Source organism: Numida meleagris, chromosome 3 (genome assembly GCF_002078875.1).
Source record: "Numida meleagris isolate 19003 breed g44 Domestic line chromosome 3, NumMel1.0, whole genome shotgun sequence".
Classification (NCBI taxonomy): Eukaryota; Metazoa; Chordata; class Aves; order Galliformes; family Numididae; genus Numida; species Numida meleagris.
In genome coordinates this window covers 110,783,483-110,807,860 of record NC_034411.1, presented here as the reverse complement: position 1 = coordinate 110,807,860, position 24,378 = coordinate 110,783,483, and the positions used below count along the sequence as shown (strand labels likewise).

The 24,378-nt window shown below is 47.5% G+C and overlaps 1 protein-coding gene across 1 annotated transcript in view; it reads left to right on the top strand.

The window, feature by feature from the left end:
* Positions 471 to 24,378, top strand: part of CLIC5 (chloride intracellular channel 5) — a 56,281-nt gene continuing 32,373 nt past the window's right edge. Inside the window, exon 1 of the mRNA XM_021390752.1 lies at positions 471 to 881. Within this exon, the coding sequence (XP_021246427.1) occupies positions 819 to 881 (63 nt within the window). The 5' untranslated portion in view covers positions 471 to 818. The remainder of the gene's footprint in view (positions 882 to 24,378) is intronic.

Genomic DNA, 24,378 nt, shown 5'->3' with positions numbered 1-24,378 from the left:
TCATCTGTGCCACCCCGGTGCCCTCTGAGTCACGTCGGGCTGACGGGCAGCGCGGCAGTCAGAAGCTGAAGCCCTAAAGAAGTTTCCTCCCGTGCGTGCCACCACCCTGCTGTCCCCACGCAGCGCCCTAGGGTCGAGCCAAGGCACCAGGGGAACCTTCGTGCTGTTCTCCCCGCAGCTCTTTGTTCCCCCGCATGACCCCGTTCCCAGTCCCTGCTCCCCAGCTCTCCCAGGAGCAGCAGCACCGGGCTGCTCTTCCCACACTCGGTTACGAGCCGGGCTTCCCCACGCTTCTGTACCTATAGCGGTGGGGCTTGGAGGGAGCACAGGGCGCTGCCCCTCTGCACTCCCCCTGCGCCGGAGCAATCTGCAATAACTAACAGCGATAAGAGAGATAGCAATACTGAGGTTTGGAACAGCGAAAGACCAAACACCCATCAGAAAAAAGAAGGGAAAAAAACCCACCCCATCGCCCCGCACACCCCGACCCCGTTCCCATCGCGCTGCGGGGCGAGGCGGGGAGCGGGGCCGGAGGTACCACGGGCTGTCTCCTCCCCGAGCCCAAACCCCACCCTCCGCTTCACGCTCGGGGCTATTTCGGGCGCCGAGCCGCGCTCTGACAGATGCGCTCCCGTGGCCGCACTTGTTGCGCCGAGCGGCAGCCCAATCCCGCAGCACCGCTCCGCTCCGCTCCTCTCTTCGTTCCCTGCTGCTATCGAGTCCCGCTCCCCGCAGACGATGTTTTAGAAGGGGAGCCCGCCCGACGCGCTGCTGTCTCCGTCCCCGTCCCCATCGGGAGCTCAGCCCCGCGGTGAGAGATGTCAGAGCCCGCCGCCGCCAACGGGGACGGGAGGGAGCCCGACATCGAGCTCTTCGTGAAGGTGAGCCGCGAGCCGGGCAGCCGGGCTCCTACCGCCCGTCCAGCTTCTGTTCCGGCCTCTTATCTCCCGCAAACACGTTTCGCGTCGCTTTCTTCTTCGTGGCGTTCCAATTAGGTCACGTTGCCGAGGGAGAGGCAGAGCTCCTTGATTTTTGTTGTCGTTTCTCTCCTCGGGAGCGTGCCCTTTTATTCTTAGCCCCGCCGCCTGCGGGCTCACCCGGGGAACCTGAAGTCCTGCTCCATTTTTGGGAGGAGAGCGCGGAGCGGAGCGCGACCCGGCGGGGGCTGCCCAGGGCTCCCAGCGCAGAGGGCTGAGCTCAGCGGGCACTGCTCTCCTTAGTGCCTGCAGCGCTTATTTCCTCCCCCCAGCCCCCTCCCTCCCAAAAAAGGGAAATAAATCAATTTTTGCCCTCGGTTCCCGAAGCCCGTTCCGATTTTTACAGGGGTAACCGAGAACAAAAACCGAATTCAATGCAAACACAGATGAGTAAGTGCACCTATGGTATGGGAGGATCCCGGAATATTTTGGTTTGCGTACATCTGTTGCTCTTGGGTTACGAAGAAGGTCCCACTAAAATCCGTGGTGTGCGCAACTTTATGGATAGCGAACTTCATGCAAACTCGGAGCTCAGAGCTCGGATTTTTGGCTGTTCAGGAGGTGTTCCAAAGCCTCTGTGCCAGGGCTGAAATGTGCCCGTGTCAAACCAGGTGCTGGCTCTGCATCCCTGCATTGACGGGGCTGTGATTAGCAGGTGGGAGTTGTGTGGGGCCCTTTGCAAACACAGCCCCGGCTGATTGGGAAAGCACATTCCAGCTTCCTCCCATCTGTCAAGCTGAGGGTACTTAATTGCTTTGCACTCCCTGATGGATGTTTTGGGTGATGAGCTGAAATGTCAGCCGCATACCACACACCTATGTGTGGCCTTTTCATGCATCCTCCAAAACCTGCCAGCTCAGGTGCAGCCTTTCTGGCCAGGGCGGAACAGAAGTATTTTTTTCCTTAGCAAACAGAGATTTGACATGAATTCCTGGTTCCTCGTTGTGTGGAGCTTCATGTAATACAAAGGCCTTGTATGGGTCCATCCGCCCTAATACCTTCCCTCTGCAAGCTGTTTCTCCTGAAGTGAGCTTTGTGTGCTCGGTGATAGCTTAGTGAGGTTCTTTGGCTGGCATCACAGAATCATTCGGGCTGGAGAAGACCGCTAAGATCTCCATGTCCACCCCCACCTTGCCCACAGACCGTGTCCCTCCGCTGTTAAAGTCCAGGCCACGTCCCATGCAATGGGTGAAGCTCTGGCTCCACACATTAGTGGCACGACTGTCACTGGAGCCAACTGAGCCATCACCTGCGGATTTATAACCCCGGAGAGAACATTTCCAGTAATGGGACTTCCTGCATAATGCGTGCTAGGGAATGCGTCGAGGCTCACGTAAAACCCACACTTTGCTGAGCTGCAGCAAAAGGATTAATTGGTATCTTCCTGGAGGCTTTCCATTATAGGTTGAAAAATGGCAGTTCGGGCAGTTTTGGAAAGGTGCCATTAATTTAATTAAAAATCTAAAAAGCCGAATAGCGAAGCGTGTAAGCAGAGCGGTACAGCACACAGCTCAGAAGCTGGAAAATAAATAAGAATGTTGGAGCGAGCGGAGCTGAAGGTTATAGAATCATAACATCACAGAGAGTCCCGAGTAGGAAGGGATCTCCTGGGCTCCCTGTGCCCAAGCCCGGCCCCACGCAGCACCCCCAGCCCCAGCCCTGTGTCAGAGCAGCATCCCAGTGATCCCACAGCTGAGCATGCAGCCAGGAGCACGGAGGTCGGGCAGGTGTGAGGCAGTGGGTATGGCCGGGAGAAAGGTGGTTCTTCGCCGAGCGTGGATAAACCAGAGCAGGGCTGTTTATCAGAGCCTCTCAGAAAAGCAGTTTGTGTCTCAGGTTAAAGAGAAAAGAAGGAAAAAAAAAAAAAAAAGAGAGAGGTGTTACACAATTGCTCTATTTCCTTTTCATGGAGCAGAGCAGGGCTGTGCGGTAAGGCTGTGCAGGCAGGCACCCTGGCACCTCGCTGTTCGCATCCCCATTCGTCCCACCGTGCTTTTGTACCCTAACCTGCATCATGTGCTTCGTTGTTTCTGCTGGACTGAGAGCCAAAACCCCAAAGCTTGGCCAGGGTAAAGCTTGGAGAGGGGGGGATGGCAGCTGCTGGGGTGCGTGGCAGCGAGGGATGCTGGCTGTGCTTAGCCCGGCTGCTGCAGCGTGGGTTAGTGCCAGCGCCCGGTGTGATGCGGAGCACCGTGCCTCGGTGTAAGTGACACAGGATGGAAGGTGTGCCTTGGTTCTTGTGGCAGACCCACACCTGTACACTCAAATGTAATGGTAAAGGTGAAACTGGTGCTCTTCAGTGAGATGTGCAGTGAGACAGAGTGCTAAGCCGCATAGAATAGGAGCAGAGAACTCTTAGGGTTTCACAGAATCATAGAATTAGCTAGGTTGGAAAAGACCTACAAGATCACCTAGTCCAACCATCCACCTACCAACAATAACCCCACTAAACCATGGCTCTCAACACAACATCTAAACGTTTCTTGGTTTCTTTTTATTTGCCGTGTTTTTGGGATGTATGTTCCTTGCGTTTCAAGTGTTAGAGTACTGATAAGTATCTGGAAAGTTAATTTGATGGCAGATAAGTTGTATACATGGAAAACAAAGGATACAACCAGGTCTCAAAAGTACAGCGGTCTGTTTGCACTGCTCGGGATGAGTGCAGTCTAGAAAGCAAACAAGCCGCACAAATGGTCCAAAGTACGCTCCACTGAATAAATCTTCCTGCTTTAGAAATGCTCTGCAGCACGACAGATAATAACCCGTATTTCTGATCATCACAAGGTGGGAGTGCCGTCACAGCGCTGGGTCGTTGCTGTGGGATGGCAGTCAGTATTCCAGATAGGCTCATCCGTGCTGCTTTGCAACAGCTTTTGCTCCAAAGCTGCAGGGCTTCGCTTTGCAGAGCCGCAGGGACACCCCAAACCCATCTGCAAAAAATAGGAAGGTGCAGAGCAAGGAGGCTTCCCAAGACCTTGAACCTGGAGTCAACCTTTGGCTCTGCCAAGCGAGGCCATCCTGCCATAAAGCACACCCAGGGCTCTTCCAGAGCCCTGAAGCCATTTCTTGCTGGAAGATTGTCGTAAAGATAAGAGGTTGGTCCTGCTGCGGCCGTGGTCTGCTGGAGCAGCAAACAGATGTGAAGGGAGCCTGTGGGTCCTCTGTCATCTGCAGGGATTTCATTTTGGGGGTTGTGGGATGTCTGTGAGGAGAGTGCTTGGAAGAAATGACAAGGTTCAGCACCAGCTTTACTGTCCTCAAGTGTGCTGGTCAGCCATGAATGTAGAGGTCTAGAGCATATGTGTCCAACCCACTGGTTTTACGGGGGTTTTGCCCTCTTTTTATTACTTATACACCTTAACTCTGTTGTATAATTTCTATGAGGCCTAAGACAATTCCTCTTCACCGAATGCAGCCCAGGCAATCCAAAGGGTTGGATGCCCATGAGAGCGGCTCAGGGCCCGAGGGGACGGCACGGAGCTGCAGCAGGGGAGGGCAGGGACTGAGGGCAAGGCTGTGCCCCAGAGGGTGGTGGGCATGGCACAGCTCCCCAGGGCGGTGGGCACGGCCCCGAGCTGCCGGAGCTCAGGGAGCGCTGGGACACGGCGCTGACATGGGGTGGGGGCTGGCGGTGCTGTGTGGGGCTGGGGTTGGACTTGGGATCCTTTGGGATCTTTTCCAGCTTGGGGTGTTCTGTGATTATATGATTATTTTTTAATTGTCTCTGCCACAGGTTGATTTCAAACGAACCCAGGTTAGGATTTTGGTGAATGGTTGTAATGGAGCCTTAAAGGAAGACAGATAAAAAGATTACTCCCAGTACAAACAACCATTCCCCACTATTGAGGGTTTTGTGTTTTTTGAGGTTGGAGAATCATTGTGATACGAAAACTGATTTTATTTTCAAATTTTGGGGCTTATAAAGCCCATACTGGCCTCCCTAACTGGGAGGGAGAGAGAAGTTGTCAGGACCCTTTTAACCCATGGGGACAGTGCAGGGTCTGTGATTGACGTGGGCCATAGGCTGCCCTTGAGAAACATTCTGGAAACCACAACCAGGTCTGGAAGGCACAAAGTTCATTTCTATTTCTTAAAAACTCGGCGTATTTTATTGGCTGTGGTGAACTCACCTCCTGGCTTCCATACAAAACTGTTTCTACGTTTAGCAAAACTCTTTAGGTAAAGAGGAAGTAATAGAGAAAAAGCAAACAAGGAGTAATGGTGATAGTGAAACGCTGGTTCAGCCCGCCTGGCGCCCCACGATGAACAATAGTGCATTTTTGGTTACTTTGGCCAAGTGACTTGCCAAGCCTTCCTTCTTTCAAGAGGGAAGCAGGCACCCTACGGAACAGATACGCCCGATGCTTGCACTCCTCTCTAATTCTCATCTGTTGCCCTGGAGGCTGATTTGAGCACATCTATGCTGATAAGGATCACGCACTTCTCATCCCTTCTGAGCTGCTGAGCACCACAGTTCACGTCCCTTCCAAAGTTCATGGCCATCTCCCACCTCCTCGTGTGCTGGCTTTGTGTGTCCTTATCAAGGTGACCAGACCAGGTTCACTACTTGTCCAGACATCAGCGTATGCAGTGGGAGAAAGTGATTTTCCAAACGTTGTTGGTGCTTCCTTCATGAGCTCTATGTGGGAGATTGCAAAGATTTCAATGTAGTTCTGGCTCAGTTCCTATTTTGCTCTGTTCTTTTTGAGTCAGGATAAACCCTATTGAAGCCAACGGTGTTTATACGTGTACCAAATGGGCACAGGATATTCAGGCTGCCTAATTTTGAATCGCGCTTTTTAAACACGCAAGTCAATAGCAACCCACTGTTGACAGAGTTAAGTGGAGCGAGGCTTCCTTCTCTGGCCTTTTCATTCAGCATTTTCCATAAAACAAGAAAAAGAACAGAGTTAAGGAAGAAAACATCCACCTCGGCAAGGCCTAATTTTGCTTTAATCTGATATTACTGAAAAATCATTATTCAATTAATGAAGAAGTAGCTGCTTAGAGAATGCTTTAACAGGACAAGTGGGGTGTTATTCCTTGCGTGGAAGGAAAACAATACCCTAAAGAAGCTCTTGCCTGAGTTACACAACCCAGAGCCTGTGTGTCTGCCTGTCTGCTTTCTCTCTGAGCGCCCGCAGATCTTGTCTTGTGCAAAGACAAGAGTCTCATTGGTGGGAAGGCAGGGGCAGCCAGCGAGCAGTGTAGGAGGTCAGTGTGTGAAAGGACTTGGCAGGAACACGGTCGCTCTCCCTGCCACCTCGAGCAGCTCGTGCCTTTTGAGAAATCTCACCCGAAGGATTTCTGAGATTTCGGGTGAACTCTGCCTACTGGCTCCTCCCTTCCGTCCGCTTTTTTTTGGTCCGCGTTGTCAAGTCAGGTAACAGAGGATTTTAATTCCTCCGTGGGCAGGTGGTGATGTTCCAAATTGTGATAGCTTGCGTTTAGAAGTAGCTGTGGCTGTGCTCTGGGCCCTCTGTGCTTAGCAGCAGACAGCTCGCCGCCTGCCCCTGGCATCCCATTGCTCTCCCAGGTCCGTGTGTCACGGCTCCGTGACGCCAGTGACGCTCCAGTAAGCGTGCCCAGGAAACTTCTATGGGCAGCACACGGCTCTGAACGAATGGCAAATGTCACAGGGATTGGCTGACACAGCGTCCCAAAAATACACAGGGATCCTTTCCAAGAGAGCCGGTAGGAAGTGCGGCTGTGCTCCAGAGTTAAATGTTAGCAGCGGTTCACCTGGCTGTGTCAAACAGGCTTTGGAGGGAGGCTGCGTAAAGGTCGTTTAGAGGTACGATCATTTAGGCAACAGCATCGCGTGGTGCTTGTGTGACACCTCATTCTTCATTACCTGGAAGGTAGCAGTAAGCTAATCCCAGCTATGACCGATGTCATGAGCACTAGGATTTCCGTTCTGCAGCCAGAGGCTCTGCTGGAAGATTTTTCAAATTACTCTTCATTTAATGGAGTTATATTGTGCTAATTGGCATTGAACTTACATGTTTTATACATGAATAAAAGGTTTCAGTGATGCTTTTTATTTTTTTTATTTTTTATTTTTTAACTTCCAGCAAAGGAATGGGGCCCTGGGCAGCCTGGTCTAGTATTAGATGTGGAGGTTGGTGGCCCTACCTGTGGCAGGGGGTTGGAGCTTGGTGATCCTTGGGGTCCCTTCCAACCCAAGCCATTCTATGATTCTGTGCTTCTATGAAAGGCTTCTTCAAGGCTGTAGGAAGGATCAGCTGGTGTAAGAAGGGTCTTGAGTTTGTGCATTAAAATCCATCATTGTTCCTTGAAGTAGGAAATCAGAGCAGGTGCTGGACTGGGTTCTTTGAAAATAGCTGCAAGTGCTTTGTTTGGCACAACAGAGTTTATCACTGATAATATCCAGAATAGACCCTCATTCCAGTTCCTTCCTTGCCTCATGCTCCACCCATTTATTTGTACTTCTGTGTTGCAGTAAGACTCATCTAGGTGTTATAAGTGTGGTATTTATATACATCTGGAGCTATGAGTGAAAAAAATCTTTTTTTTTTTTTTTTGGATCTGATGAATTTAATCAGCATCGCATATTCCTGGTGTGATTTTAGAATCATAGGATGGCTTGTGTTGGAAGGGACCTCAAAACCCATCCAGCTCCAAGCCCTGCCTCGGGCACCTCCAGGGATGGGGCATCCACAGCTCCGGGCAGCAGTGCTGGCACCTCGCATAGTGAAGCATTTCCTCCTAACATCTGACCTAAATCTTCTATCTTTTAGTCAAAAACCATTCTCCCTTGTCATGTCACAGTCTACCCTTGTAAATAGTATTTCTGTGCCTTCTCCCTTCGTGCTGGCCACACTATTTCTGGTACAAGCCAGGAGGCCATTGGGCTTCTTGGCCTCCTGGGCATTCTGCTGGCTGATGCTCAGCAGCTGTTGCCCCACACCCCCAGGCCCTTTTCTTCTGGGCAACTTTCCAGCCACTCTGCCCCCAGACTTTGGCACTGCGTTGAGTTGTTGTGACCCAGGTGCAGCAGCTGGCACTTAGCCTTGTTGAAAGTCATGCAACCAGCCTCAGCATCATTGATCCGGCCTACCCAGATCCCTCTGCAGAGCCTTCCTGCCCTCAAGTAGGTCAACAGTCCTGCCCAACTTGAGATCACCTGCAAACTTAGTGAGTATGCAGTCCATCTCCCGTTTGATAACTGAAATCTTTCTAAGAATTTATGATTTTACTCCTCTGTGTGTATTGCTGTTTAATGGCAGTGTTACCTGGCTGATGCAGCTCTTCTGTGATATAAGATTCCTTTTCTGTTTAACTGCCCTGGTGCACTGCGGAAATTGTGTGGCTACAGTGTCATAAGGGAAGATGTGCTCAGAAGAGAAACAGAGACACAGAGAACCCAAAGCAAAGACGGAGTTCTTCATGGTGCTACTGCAAAGTTTTGCCATGTTAAAACGGCCCCAAATGTTGATGTTTTTCACTTTCCATGCTACAAACAAATCAGCGTTTCAGCTCTTTATCTCAATACAGAGCAACAGCAGCAGTTCCCACCAGGCTGCAACTCTGATTTTTATTTTTATTTTGATCCAACTCTAGTCAACATCTGATGGGATCCTGCCAAGCACACTCTGCTACATAACCTCGGTCCTATCACTAGGCTACCAGCCAGACTCTTTTGTGTACTCTTTTACTCTTCTACCTCCTTAGCCACCTTGGTAAGCTTGCCAGGCCGTGCTGGTCTCACTCCCTCCTCGGTATTGTGCTGGTTGTTGTCCTCAACTAGATGTGGAGGCACTGGGGGAGCAGGGAGTGTTCTTCACCCTTATCCCCAGATGGGCGTCCAGTCCGTCATTTAGAGTCAAAACATATGATGGCATCAGGTCTCTGCTCTACAGCTGTCTCCTAATGAAGTATTGAAAAATCTTGATTTCCCGGATATAAAAGAAATCTGACCAAACAGAACTCGACATTTGTCTGCTTTCGGGAACAGGCAGTAGCTGAGCCAACCCTCCTTTCCCATCTGCTTCTTCCAGCCTTCCCTTTTTCCTTCTGAGGGTTTTGCATCTTCTGTAGTGACTTCTTTTCCAACCTCTCTGTTTTGTCTGCTTGTTCTCAGGGGCATTCAGACTCATCAGCTTAGATGAATCAGTGTCTCAGTTCTTGTGATTTCATGTCAGTCCCCTGGGACTCCTGTTTCAATCAGAGAACTGATGTAGATCTGGAGTTCTGGTTCTTCTCCAACTTTCTTCCATGTATTCGATTGCCAGATGAGGTTGAAATAGCTCCTTTTTATATATTACTGGCCACCATGCGTAAAGCTCAGATAAAGCGCTAATTGAAACATTCCAGGAGAGTTGTGTTGTGATGGCTTATTAGTGCACCTACAGGACAGTAGGAATTGAACCTATCCCTGCTGTAGCTACTTTGGTAAAAATAACGTTACGTTAAGGATGAAGTTGCCTAGGTAGCGATCATTTCTCTTCTAAATCCTCAATCTTGATAGTCCCTGGTTTTGTATACAGGGCAGATGACAGAAGACCGTGGCATTTACTTGTGCAGAAGACCTGAATGTGTTTAAAAACCATCTGAATGTGGTGCTCAGGGACATGATTTAGTGGTGGGTTGTTACAGTTAGGGCAGTATGGTTAGGTTGCGGTTGGACTAAGAAAAAAATCATGGCTCAATTCTCCATTCACCAGTATTTTGGAAGTCATGCCTCATCATGATGCTGGCGATGCAGCTTGCAAGCAGAAGGAAGTCTGCCTGATTTAAATATTGCTTTAGTTTCCCTTCTTAGCGTTTTCTAACCTCTGCTGCTTGTAAAGGCATCTGAGTTTGATGCTCTGTAATTTGCGAAGGGCAACTCATCTCCAAGGAGCGTGTGCTGCTCCATGCAAGCGGTTGGGTTCCATGTATCAAGAGCTAATCTGGGGTGACAGATGATCCAAACTGAAGGCATGTGACGCTGAAGCTCAGCAACAGTCTAAAATTCAGAAAATATACATTTTAGCACAGAGAGCTAGTGCGTGAGAGAAGAATAATGTTAAGATTTACGAAGTAGTTAAGGTTGCCTTTTTTAAGATGGTCTTTCTTGTTCATGTTAAATACCAGAAGTCACTTGGCTACAATATTAAGTGTATCTGTACTGGACTTTTAAATATAGAGCTAACGAGTGCAACAAGTGCTATTAAGGTCAGATATAATGGAATTTCATTTCATTTCTAATGGAATTTCTAATGGAATTAGAAATGAGTTTAATAATAACTGTAAAAGTCACTAACCACTGGAATGAGCCACCAAAAGAACACTTCCTTCTTCTGATTCAGATCAAGACTGGACATACTTTGAAGAAATGTGTAGATAGAGTTGATACAGGAATAAATGTGCCATAAAGTCTGCAATCCAAGTCGGATATATTGGCACACCAGAGCAGGGCTTGATTCAAGCACAGAAGAGAGTTTTGGTTTTCTGTGTCACCGAAATTTGGCACAGGTTTGATCAAAGCTACGCTGATAGAAACAACGTTCAGGGGCCACTTGCATGTCTTAAAGCATCTCTTGGTGTCAAGGGTGCAAGAACGGTGTGGGATCAGTTCAGGGCTGGTTAAGTGTTTGCTTGTTTCTGTTGGTGCGCAGGTGGCAGCCATTGGGAAGGCCTTCAAAGATGGAGTGACAGACGCCAGCGTGCTGGGGCTCCGGGCTCCTGTGCCAGGATGGATCAGACCCTGTGGCTGAGGCGTAGGGAGACCTAAAACCACGCTCCTCCTTTTCTCTTTACATAAAGACTGCAAAAGCTACGTGGGCTTTGTGATTTGTTGATCATCACAAAACTCTGAATCAGTTCTCAGGTCGGGCAGGTGTCTCTCCCTGTATTAAGCATCAAGTTTCTCCTCTTCATAGCATCTCAGCACCCAAATAATCACCCTGAACATTACGACCCACCACGTATAGCTGTTGTTATTTTGGGTGCTGGTGCATGTCTGTACCTGTGTATTGTCCGAAACAAGCGGTCCCCTGCTGGCTCGCTGCTATTGTTGCTGTTGTTTTTCTAGATTGTGATTCGATTTGTGTGGGTCAACAGGCACGTTGTGTTCCTGCTTTCCTTTTGCTTCTAGCTGCTGAATGAGCAGCTTACTTCAAACAGATACAAATGCATATCATGGGAGGAAATTACTTTCTTTCAGTGCCCTGTGATTTGTGATGAGCCGATGTTGCTGTTGTTTGGTCTGTTTGTTTTATTGGTAGTGTTTTTTTTAAAGCTGTTCCTGGATGAGGAGGGATTGAATCATGGAATGTTCTTGCAGGTTGTAGGGTCTCTCAGAATGGCAGTTTCAGCTGTTGTTCTGTGCCCACTTCCTTCAGTTTTTCAGGACAAGAAGACAGGACCCAGATCTCCAGCTCTCAGTGCAAAGCCTTTTTTCAGACTTCCTCCAGCACTTAAAATGCTTTTCATTTTTTTCTCTGTCCATTGACTCACACATGCAATTTCAGACAAATGGTATTTTGCCTTAATTTACTGAGCTGCCCTTTCTTGAGCTGAGGAACCCGAACTTCAGATTTTTGGTTTGGTTTTGCTTTTAATGTCAGTTAATTTCTGCCCCCAGTTTAGCTGTAGATCCAGTTCCAGATCTGGGTTTTGCATGAGGTTAAAAACCACTCACCCCATTTCAAGGTTGGACTCAATGATCCTTATGGGTCAATATCCCAGTGCGGGATATTCTGTGATTCCATGATACAGTGGAGCCCAGACCCTTTTCTGAGTACACATGGATGTGAGCTTTTGGGTCTAGTTCATCTCTAGCTGCGCTTTTCTCTAGACACTTCAGAAGTTGTGTTTCTATTTCTGTGGAGTATTCACTCCATAAAAAAGACAGTTGAGCATGGCTGCAGGAGGACTTGTTCTGGAGTTGGGATTGCCTACTTGTCCACCTGGGACTGATGAAACCAGCATCCCTGCACCATGCATCTCTGGAAGACCTCCCATCTTCCCAGGCAGGCAGGGCCTGTGCCTGAAGGTTGTCATATCTATCTCAGAAGAGATGATGCTGCAAGAATAATAATAGTAATAAAAAAGTGCTGATTGCATGCAGCTGCCCAAGTCCAGCTTCTGTGATCCTGGGAAGGACACAGTGCAGGGGATGTAACCTTGGAATGGTGATTTTCTTTTGCAGTGGAAGGAACTGCCTCTTGTCCCTGACCTTGGCCAACATCCCCAGCCCTATGATACGCTCGTGTCAGCATCTTCCTGCAGCTTGCATGGACAAGAGTTGTTTTTTTCCTATTAAGCCTCTGGGCGTCTTTCACGCTTTGCACCAAGGATTTATAGGAACATTTAAAAGAATGAACCATACTCAGGACGTTTGAGAGTAGGTACAATTAATAGCAATCGTGTTGTGCCCCGCTGTCAGAAAGAGGCTTTTGTGCTCATGTTTGGTTATTCAATGGCAGTGGAAATTTGTAGAATTTATCTAGGTTTGTAATTTTTCACATTCATAAAAACATCCTTTTCAGAGAGATTTGGAAGCAATTCTGCTGGCATATGTTGGTTTCTCAATTACCTCATTAACTTGGATGTTCCAATGAACTTTTCATGTTGGATGCTTAGTGTATGTTGCTCAAATGGCATTCTGCAAATCACAGTGAAATGGAAACTGCTGTGCTCTCTTCCCCTGGATCAGAGAGCTCAGGATAAAACAAAAAGCTGCTGCAGAAACTTCTGAAATGGAGCAGGGTGAGATTCAGCACCTCCCTAAAGATGGTTGGGCCTGATAACATGGCTGGTAGTATACCAGCAGAGGGTGGCAAGTGGAAATTGTAACTGAGTGTCCGTGCTGGGAAAGCAGTGCCTTGTAACAGGTTGTGCTGTAAATATAAAATAAATAAAAATCTGTTAATAAAAATGATCATTTTAAAACATAGCTATATGTCTCTAAGTATAAAATATATGGAAGTAGTGCAAAGGACTAGAAATGTTGTACACTGGTATCATGAAACCTCTTGTCTGTTCCATCTGGAATGAAATCTGTGCCCAAAATGTGAGCACAGAGGTACGATGCACTGGCATTGCTTTAAGTATCCTGCTCCATCATAGAATCATAGAATTAGCTAGGTTGGAAAAGATCTACAAGATCATCCAGTCCAACCATCCACCTACCACCAATAACCCCACTAAACCATGGCTCTCAACGCTACATCTAAATGTTTCTTGAACACCTCGAGGGACGGTGACTCCCCCACCTCCCTGGGCAGCCCATTCCAGTGCCTGACCACTCTTTCAGAAAAGTAGTGTTTCCTAATGTCCAGCCTGAATCTCCCCTGGCACAACTTGAGGCCATCAGTTGCTTGGGTAGAAACAAGTGTTAGGGAACATCTTCCTGCAGGGCAGACGTGCACCGAGATGGGATCGAAGGAGACACCAGAGAGGAAAGCTGCTGAGAGATGCTCTTACAAAAAAAACAAAAAAAAAGAAAGAAAATCACCAAGAAAGTGATTTTTTTAATTAGGGAAGAGACAGAGCAGGAGAGACGAGAGGAGGTTCCTGGTTGCTTCTGGGAGCAGCCAGCATGGCCAGGGGTCCCAGGAGCTGGGGGACAGGGAGAAGTGAAGAGGTGCCAGGGAAACTGCAGTGGCATCGTTAGGGGAGATTTTGTACAAAGGGAAGAAAGGAAAGAATTAGATGAGGTTTTAATAAATAGCATTAAATTAAATTGAATTAGCTAAGGTTTTTTTTTTTTTTTTTTTTTTTTTTTAATACCGGCTATAGGATGAAAAGAAATTAGAGGAAATTCAGTTTGAGCATCAAGTCCAAGTGTGTTTTGAGAAGAAATTGTCCTGCATGATGGTGCAATCCTAACCCTGCTTGCTGCTCCAGCAGTGTTTCCCTATCTGCAGCATCCATCAGGCGTTAGCTTCACAATTCCATATGATACTTGCAAATAACTCTTCTCCCAGCACACGCACTTATTCAAACTTCCCCAGTAGCTTTTGGAAAGCGTCACTGTTATTTTCTCGAGCGTTTGATCTTGAAAACACAAATTGCTTTGCTTTTAGATGAGTAACAAGGAACATTTTCTGGCTGTTGAGGTGTGCGTCCTCCTTAGGCTCTTGTTTTCCTTGCAACTATTTACATTTACAAATGCAGAACTTGCTCTCTGTGCCTTGTTTAATGAAATATTCAGGCCACGTTGCGTTCCCCTCCTTTGCAGATGGCTCTCAGAGAAGCAGCCCGTGGAGTAACACCCTCTTAGTGACTAAACTTGACCGTGTGTCGTGTAAAAGATCAGGTGAACAAATACCGTGGTTTTGGCATGCAAGAAAATATTCAAGGTGAAGAGCTGTCCCCTGCACAGGAATCCCTGTTATGATTTCTATGCGAATGGCCAGGAACCGGAAAACCTGTTTCTATTTATTGTGTTTGTACCCTCACAACAGTAAGGTTTGGTCCAGGTTCCATTGGATCTCAGGAGCAATTTCTTCTCCAAAGAGCAGTGGGGCAGTGGCACAGCTGCCCAGGGAGTGGGGGGGGCCCCGTCCCCAGAGGGGTCCCAGGACCTCAGAGATGTGGCACTGGGGGACGTGGGCAGGGGGTTGGGGTTGGACTTGGGGATCTCAGAGGTTTTATCCAACCTGAATGATTCTATGGATGTCATAATTGTGCCAGTAAATATTTTACTGAAGTTACTGGGGCTTGCATTGGGAATTCATGCCGAGATGCAAACACGAAACCAAACTCTGGCTGGTACCTGCGATGCTCTGCTCCTTTGCGATGCTCTCCTCCTTTGCTGTGCAACTTGAGCTGCTTTCTGGGAAAGTGGTGAGCGTGGCTCGCATCTGGGGTGAGGCTGCCTCAGACTGCAGCACCACAGCTTTGGAGATGCCAAAGAAGAAAGGACCAAGGCCTGCACACTGCACAAGAGCTCTGCAGAGCTTCCATCCCACTCAGATCAATAGAAGCCACCAGTGAACAATGTTATGTGGTGCTTAAATAAGATAGAAAATGAGACCATCAAGGGCAGGTTGGTGGTAAGTTCCCTCCTCAGAGGCAGCCCTCCATTCAGCCGCATATTTGCAGGGCTGCAAGTGCCTCTCTCTCTTCTAACAGTGCACATAAAGTCCTGGAATTTCAATAAATAATTCAGCCCCAGATCTGATTTCAGATTCAGCATTAACTTTCAGCACCTGGCTGCTGTTATTATTTGTTAGTCTGATACGCTGCTTCGAGGCATGGAAATTTGGCTGCAATTCACCAGCATTTGCAGAATATCCTCTATGGCCAGATTACCGTCCTGGGCTTGGAGATTTTTAACAGACATTCAAATTCCAGATATGCACAGATTGAATTCTTACAAGAGCAGTGGCTTGCAGGGTTCAGTCCTGAGAAGTAGAGGTCTCTGCACAGAGCTTTCTTCAAAGAAATGACTCCTCTATTAGCACCTGACCTCTACCAGAAGCATTGGTAATTGTACCGTAGCTTGCATTGCCCGTGCCACCATTCGACAGTGATGTAGTTCTCATTTTATTTTCTACAGTTTCCCTGAGGGAATATGTTTTTTACGTGTCTGCTCAGCTCTCAGAATGTAGAAGCATCAGTATTTGAAACAATCACGGTTGGTGGCCCCAAAGGTTTCACTCCCAGTTGCTTTCTCCAGAGCCCATAAAACCACCTGCGGTTTTGACCACTTATTAGAAAGAAACTGGTGAATCAAAAATACAGTCCTGCTCTCCTGGGGGATGGATTACCCGTTTTTAGTGGGATCAGTTTGCATGAATACTAGCTATGATGGGAGCAGAATTAGATTAAGCCTGGTATAGTTCGTTCGTCCATCGGTGAAGGGCCAAAATCAGGACGTAACCCTATAGACACAGGCTTCCAAGATTGGAAAGAGAGGAGCGATGTGACGGCCGCGGTTGGGCCGAGCACGTCTCCCTGCAGCGCCGGCACGCACCACGAGAGGGGACCTCGCTACCGCTCTATGCCCATCGCTCCTGACAAACCACCAGACGCTGGCCACAAGCGGAGGGAAATCTGTGGTTTGTGTGATGCGAAGGGTCGGGGACGATTATTGTAATTGTACCTTCTGGCTGTAAAACCCGCGAGTGGAAGGTCGGTCCTCTGAAAGTCACTGGCAGAGTTCGCACTGCCTGCAATGGGGCACGGCCGCATCCTGCGCAGCTTAAGGGGAGCAGAGCCCCGTCCCACCGGGTCCCACCGGGTCTGCTTTGCTGTCTGAGCCCTGCTTTGTGCTGCTGCCGGGGACGTGGGGGCCCCCCCTGGGCCACCCCGCTCTGCTGCGGGATGGGGTGAGCCCAGCCCGGCTTTCTGAACTTCTTCTGCCTTTTGATTCCTTCAAAGCCTCCACTAATGCAGATTGCACAACCTCCTCAGAAAGCCCGCTTTGTGTTTCGTTATTCGTATAATTACGCCGGATTTCTTTTTTTCCCCTAACGCTTCATTGTTGCAAATTAAGCAAAATAATAACCCTATTCTCTGTGGAAACGAACAACAATGGCCCATCATCCTCTTTGTAAACAGTCTTCCATGTGCTGGAGGGCTGTGGTATTGCCTGAAGTGCCTCGTAGGGACCACGCGCCCATCGCATCACCTTGCTGCCGTTGTCTGAGGGCTCACACACTGGTGGTCTGTACTATTTGGGACTTCCATAAAGCCTCCTTTGCAGTTCCCCACCCTGCATGTGTACACTGCCCGTTGTTCCTCTTGTATTCCCTTGTGCTTTGCTTTACTAAATCCCATTTAAGTGACTTCAGACGCTTTGTAATCAGTGTGGGTTTGCAGTCTGCTCCTCTCCTGGGAAATGCCACCAGCCCTCTGTGCTTGTTGCTGTCAAAGTGTTGTAGAGTTCTCTCAGTTCCTTCCTTCATTTTGCTGATGGAGCCATTAACTATGACTCATCTTGTCGCAGAACTTTATGGTAGTCCTAGCTGTTGTGTGTTTCCAGAGTAACAGAAAACTTGATTATTGCTACTCTGAAGACATGCTCTGCGGAGACTTTGTACAGATCCTGAGTCCCTTTTTGGCATATGCAAGTCTGACCTGGAGCTCTGCTGGAAACATCTGAATCCCTACTGCTTCCTTCCTGCCTGCTGTGCTGGGCACCCTGTCCGAGAGCAGCACTGGCCTATTTTGATGTGTTTATCCTGGATCAGTCCATATTGTCTTTTCTTATCTGCTCTGTGTCACCACCTTTGCTCGTGAGCTTACACTTTGTTCACTTGTCCTAGTATCTTTCTATATGTTCAGCTTATACATTTGTCATCCTTTGAGTTCTTCCCCCTTCCCCACCTTCTCTGGTATCTCATTTTCAATGAACAGTTGAAGCCGCCCCAAAAAGGCAAAGATTGCAGAAGCTGTTCTCTGTAGTTACGTGCAGTGGCTAATGTGGGTATACGGGATCCTTTGCTGCGACCCCAGTGAGTGGTGGGAGCACAATTGCTTCGCTGGGTTGGAAAAACTCAAGAAGAAGTGTTAAAAGATGATTTTTATTTTTATTTTTTTTTGGTCTGGGCATGTATGTATATCCAGTTCACTTTGTCCATGTGCACAGAGAGACTGCGCATGATCTGCTGGCCAGAGCTGTGGCGAGAATGGCAGCTTGGGTTTTTGAAGGATGTCAAGATTTTGCTCTAAACTGCCCAAAGACTGAAAAACGCATTTTTAAATATCCACAGCTTTATTGAACAGAAGCTGTGGGTTTTCTGAGGGGAGGGAGAACGAAATAGCCTCGGTGATTCTGAAAGGAGCTTTCAGCTGGTGGGCTGACGGGAAGCCAGGAGCGCTCGGCCTTTGGGTTTGCATGGACCAGCACCCTGCCCGCCCTGCAGCGGGGGGCACGGGGGTACTGGCACCAGGACACTGAGGCACGCTGTTATGGCCAAAGCTGTTGTACAGCTCTGCCAGGTATTTGTAAAATTCCGAGTGTCCTCCTCCAAAGAATAGCGTTCCAACAGATGTGGTTTTCAATGTTCTCATGTTCATTTTTTTTGCCTAATTGCTCAAGAAGCTCACGGAGGGGAAAATTCCCAAAGCAGATCTAGAAAACTGTTAGTAATACTCTGAAAAACCTCTATGCCTTCTGGTGGCTCTTGGCCCTACTTTCCGTGTGTGCGCAGAAGTGATACACATGAGGAGCTGTCTGCCTTCGGATTGTCCCACAGCATCTAGAACCAGTGCCCGCTGCCAGACCCCACACACCCCTTAGCTGGTCCTGAAAGGATGTTTGTAAGCAAAATATGTTGCCCTGTGCACTTTGTCTCTGAGCCTGCATTATGTCATGGCTGTCCCTGTTTGGGGGCTTTCCCCTGAGATACCACCGTGTGCACGTCAGATGTTAGCTCTAGGGTTAGGGTTAGCTCAGAGCAGTGTGCTGGAAAATGGTCTAGAAAAAAAAGTATGGTAGATCCATCCCTAATTCATAAATTGCAATATACATTTTGGTATAGGAAGTTTCATTATAGTTCCTCCTTCCTTTGATTAATTACCGTCAATTTCTCATTAAGTTGAATGCATGCGGTGATAGGTAAGGGGTCTAAAAATATCACCGAGAACAAAATCCTTTATTGGCCCAGGGCGCTGGACCTGTCTGTGCTTTGCTATTCTGCTGCTGTGTGCCAAACTGTGGGTCAGTAGTGCTTCAAAAGAAAGCAGGAGCGGTGATGGAACAGCACGAACCATTTTTGCATGCTGAGACTATCCACCCGTGAGCAGTCTGTGGTTATCATAATATACCGTGCACGCAGAGAGCTGGAGTTCGCTGGCACCCATCTATGGTTCTATGTTTGCACAGATTATTGCAGAGCAATGCCTGTTCCATGCAGAACACGTGCAGAGCCCTGGGGAAAGGCAGGGCTTTGTGCAGGCTGATGGCTGTGCAGATGGAAATGCTCGGCAGCAGGTGAGGGGACCAGGTGGAGCCAACCAAGCCTTAGTTCCAAACATCCTAAACCGTGATGGAAAGATCCTCAGGAAGAACCTGGCCCGTATGAAATGCTGGCATTACTATGAGTATAAAAAGTTGGAAAGCAGTGATTTACCAAACCTGCAGAAAATATTTGTCATGTCTTCTCTATCAATACCCCTAGGGTCTCCAGCCTGCAATTCTCACCTGAAAATCCTGAATGTCTTAGGAGTACAAACACAGCTCTCCTAAAACAGCAGAGAGCTGGAAAGTGGTTGGATGCAGCCCTGAGCATCCTGATCTCGTGAGGGGCAACCAGCCCGCGGCAGGGGATTGGAGGCTGATGATCGTTAAGTTCCCTTCCAATTCAAGCTGTTCCATGATTCCGTGATTCTAAGTGCAGTGGCAGCTCCTTGGAGGTCCTCAGCTCTCCCAGTGTGCTGCTCAGTCAGTTTGGGCGGCGCGGAACACACCAGCTCCCTGCGAACTGGCCAGCAGTGCAAACCCAGTTAAGCGTATGTGCATCTATAATGTACGTCTGTATGGATGCCAGACTTGGACAACGTTTTGGCTGGCTTTTGGGGAGCTGGCTGAAGATATTCACCGCTTCCTTTTTGTCTTGTTACTGCCCTGACAGCCTTTCTAGCAAATGCTCTATTTTTGTTTGACATATATGCACATGGTCCATTTCCATGTGTGTGTGCTTAGGAATGCGTTTCTTCTGTCACTTGCCCTCACTTGGAAGGCTGCTGCTGGGAGTTTCTCCTAGCAAAATGAAATTTCGGAAAAAGTCCAATGAAATTAAAATGCTGCACAGCAAATTTATTATTGTTATTATAGGCTTCCATTCAGGAAAATACTTAAGTATGTGCTTAAGTCCCATTGAAATCATCAAGACTTAAGAACATGCTTAAAGTCAAGCGTGTACTTCCTCTGAATTGGGATGTATTTCAGCACATGCTTAAATGCTTTCCTGAACCAGAGCCACAGTCAACAAGAGCATCCTGTGATGCACAGGACTCGTGCTGTAAGATTTACTCCTTGCCTGGAACATAGCAGTGCTGCTCTATGAGCATATACTTCTTCGCTTGCCTCTCCGTTGGTGGTACTCCAAAGAGCTTACTGGCTTTTGCAGTTGGATGAGAACTTGTGAAAGAAAGGAGACTAGAAAGTAGGGGAAAAAAAGATCCTCGCTAAGGCAATACCTTGGCTTGTCTGATCTCACATTGCACCCAATGATTTTTCCTTGCAATGGAGATTTGTGCTATTGTGCGTATTGCGGTATATGTATATTGTGGTGTAATTACAAAGACAGATTTTTTTTTTAATGGCACAATAAATAGGATATTTCCTGGCTTGCTCTGCATTTTGAATAAGATTTTCACTTCCCCTTTGGGTTCTGAGTGTAAGGAGAGTAAGTGTCAAAAGGCAGGCGCCTTCCCAGCTCTAACACAGAGCGAGTGCAGCCATGTGGAACGTGAATCTAGATTTTGATTGTAAGGATGATGAAATCAAATCTCTCCTTAATTCTCAGTCGGAAACATTTGGGGGAATTAGCCAGCCTGCTTTTGCTGACCTGTTAAAATCCGTTTGAAAGAGAAACGTATTTTAGTGTCATCAAAAATATCTGCGTGCTTTGCCGTGAGTCCAAGAGAACATCCGACCATTGTGCAGAATGGTCTCAATGCAATGAAAAGTGACAACAAAATGAAAATAGATAAAACCACATACGTTCTGTTACTGGAGAAGACACAGTACTTTCCAGTATGCAACCCTTTCCAACACTGCCATTTTTAAGCTAGATGCTTAGTCATTTCTAATGACAGCATATTCCTATGGAGCTGCTATATTTTAGGAACAACTGGAAATGCAACTTTGCTTCTTCCTCCCCTTAAGGTTAGTTATAATAACATACAGTTGTCTGTGCACATTGCAGTCTCTCTGCATGTACCTCTCGGAGTATTTTTGGAAGAAGTGAGGAAGTTTATTCCAGTTATGTCATTTAAGGCAAGCAGTAGCTTGAACTTGAGAAGAGCTCCCTGTTCGCGTTGTCCGGCCATGCTGTGCGGGGTTGGAGGCTCTGGATATTAATGCTGCCTTACAGAAGGATTTGGCACGAGCTCATGGAATGACTGAGACTTTTTTTCTTCCCCCTATAGCCTCCTTAATTTTATTCCTTGGTAATGTATCAGTGTTCCCTCACTTGTGCACACGAATGTCTTTAAGATTGAATTGATTCCCTAAAAATAGCAGAAGTATTTAAGGAGGAGTGCTTTATAAATAACAAAGGAGAACACCTTGTTCATCCTTGTCATCGCTCAGATTCAAGTGAGCACCTGCTCTGGTGACAGGGTCTCACAATGTGGCTGTGCTGAGTCCCAGAGCAGGGCCTTGCATCGCTTGGTGGTGCTACCTAAACATCTGGAGTCAATGGGAAAGCATCCCATTCAGCAGCTGAACTGATCGATTAAGGTTTAAGTGAAGCAATGGGAACTAAAAGTGATGTTTCCAGGATGCAACAAAGCAATCCTCCAACAATTCTGCCTCCACAAGCTCCAGGCTTTTCTGCTCCTGGGGTCTGCACGTGTCTCACCTCAGTTCATCCACTCACTGGGTTCAGTCAAAGAGAAAAGCAGGCAGGTTCTTGTTCTGGATGTGCTCCACTGCCTTGCCTGCCTGGGGGACCTCCCCTTGGGCGTCTCCTGTTAAATGTCAGTGGGATGAACACTGGCCAGGGAGTCTCAATCAGCAAATCCTTGAATGTGTTTTACTCTCTCAGGGTCACTCCAGGCTGAGGCCCTTCTCCATAGGGTAAAGGAGGGAGTGCTCATCTGCAGGGAGGAAGGAGCTCTGAAACCCGCTCACAGCGCTGGGAGTTACAGCACACATTTAGAAAACAACTTCTGTGATGCTAGTGCCCGCAAAGCCTCAGGTCTATCACAGCTGCAATAATTAAACCAGCAATATGCAGCATGGCTGGCATCACCAGCTCGCTCCTTTTGGTATATGGCTGAGCACACTTGCTGTGTCCCAGGGAAGCCACACGAGAAAGATTTTGTGCTCATTTGAGACTAGCAGCAGGGGTAAATGGTGTTTCTCCAGCTTGTCAATTATTTGTTCTTTTCTTTCTGTCCACTGCTGGAGTTCTTGATCTTGATTAAGGCATCATTTAATTCCTACCTTTCTGAGCCCCTGCGCTGGGGCAGGCATAATGGCCCTGTGTTTGGGCACTAGCAGGGTGCTTTCCGCAAGCTGATTTTCTGTGAGGCTAAAAGTGACTCAGCCTGAGCAGTTCTGTGTTCCTCCTCCTCTCCTCTTGGTAGGGAGCAGACTTCACAGGTAATCTGGAGGCACGCTGATATGCCTTTCAAGTTATTACCCAGTAAGTTTTTGCTCTTTCTGAGCACCGAGCAGTGAGTTGCTGACTGCTGTTGGAAGCAATGAGAAAGGATTCACAGAACCGACAGAGCCTTGCCTCCGATTTCTGCAGACTAGAGCTGAATTTAATGGATAAATTGTGTTGCTGGGGAGATTTTGACTCTGTTCCCTCCTCTGTCACCAGTTTGCCTTGTGATTTGTGGCAGCATTTTCAGCTGTGCCCGTCACATGAGATCGAAACCCATGAGTCAGTCTCCACCCAAATCGTGAGCCTGGCTTCCAGATCCAGGAGCTTTGAAAAGAGATCATACCGTACTGTGTCTTTAGTTTATCTTTCCTTTCTGGAATTTCCTCTGTGTATTCCCAATGTGTCACTAGCAATTATTGTTTTCTACTCTTTTGGAAGTGCTCGGGGTATATTCTGACTGTTTGGTGCTGTTGGAAGCCTTGTTTGACTGATACAATTAGTTTTGTTTTTGATCTCCGAATGAATCGTGTTTCTTCCAGACTCCATGTCTTTCTCCAGTCCCCAGTGTCCTCCATCCCTCAGCCTCACACGACCCATCATCACCATCCAACCACTCTGTGTCCCCTCTGCTCCTCTTCTGGTCTTGAGAGTGTTTTTCAGCATGGCCTTTCAGGATTGGGAGAGTGCAAAAAGGCACAGATCTGTGTAATCTTTAACCTTTCTGTGAGACTATGTAATAGGAGGGAGCAGGGCAACACTATTCCAGAGTCTCTTTCCTGAAAAGGTGAAATCTGTGACTTGCAGAGCAAGAAAAGGGCACTGAGGGCAGGCAGTGCCATGCCTCCGTGCAGGATGGGAGACCTCTGAGTGTTCCGTGGTGCAAAACCCCTTTGCTCACCAGTTATTTGCAGGACTTGGCAAACCAGAGTTCTTGATTGCCTTCAAAGGGAGTCAGGTGAGGAGTGAATCAGACTCAATGGAGTTACAAGCCAAAGTAAATCCAGAGAACGTTAAGATGAGAGTCAGCCCTCCTGCCTGCCCTGTTTTTATCTCATTCAGTGGTCAATCTGTTTTTCTTCAAATTTAAGGTTCATAATATATTGTTTATAGGTTCTGTTGGCCGACTCCATTGTGGAGGATATGGGTAGAATGAGGTGGTGAAAAAGCCAAGGGGAAATTTGGTGTCATATCAGCGTTTTCCCCTGTAGCATTTGCCTCTTTTCAGGAGCGTAAGAAGTTACAACTTCTTGGCAAGGTTTTATTAAGCCAAAGCCAAATGAATAAATGTAATTTCGCAGTAATTATTGCATGCAACACTGTGGTGCCTGGTATTCCCATGGTAGCATTGTCTTTGTTTTGCCATGAAGTTTGGAGAACAGAGCCAGCTATTTGACTAAGTTGTGCAAAACAAGTTTACTCACACCCCAGGCAGACAAGAAAATGCATCTTCCTTTGCTCAGCTTTGTACTGTACCTTCACCCATAGAGTTTGCAGGTTCCTGCATATGCCATGTGCCAGGCATATGGCCAGTCCATTATTTCAGGTAGAAGTGCAGCTGAGCTGTATCTCCTGATCCGTGTATCTCCAGAGTTGGACTGCTAGGAACTGGGTCTGAACCAAGAGAAAAGCTCTTTACCTAGCCCAAAACTTTACAGTGATCTATCTCCAAGACTTGAATCCGCACCGTCTCCATATTTTGGTAGATGGGAAATCTGGAATTTGTTTTTAAACACAGAATTATCAGTAGCTGTGTTGAAGATGTGAGAAAGACTGATGATGCTTACCAGAAAATCTTTCAGCTAAACTTCTCATAAGCAAGTTGTAGCAACTGGACACCTCTCAAAGTGTTTCTTGTTGTGCTGTGTTTCACTAAACTGTAGTAATTAGAAGTGATTCCTTCTTTAAAACAGAGAAATGCTGCCTCACAGCTTGAATATTAAAAAGATAAAATTTGTGAAAGCAAACAGAGTAATGTGATATTTTCTCCAGAGGAAAAGGCCGTGTGTTTTCCTGCCTGTTTCATCAGCCATTTTCAGACACACACTGCGCACATAAAGTACAGTTATGCAACCCACATGGGTCAAGAAAGGAAGGTTGGTTGCTTCACTAGGATTATAAGAATCTTTCAAACACAATGGTACCACAAATTAAAACGG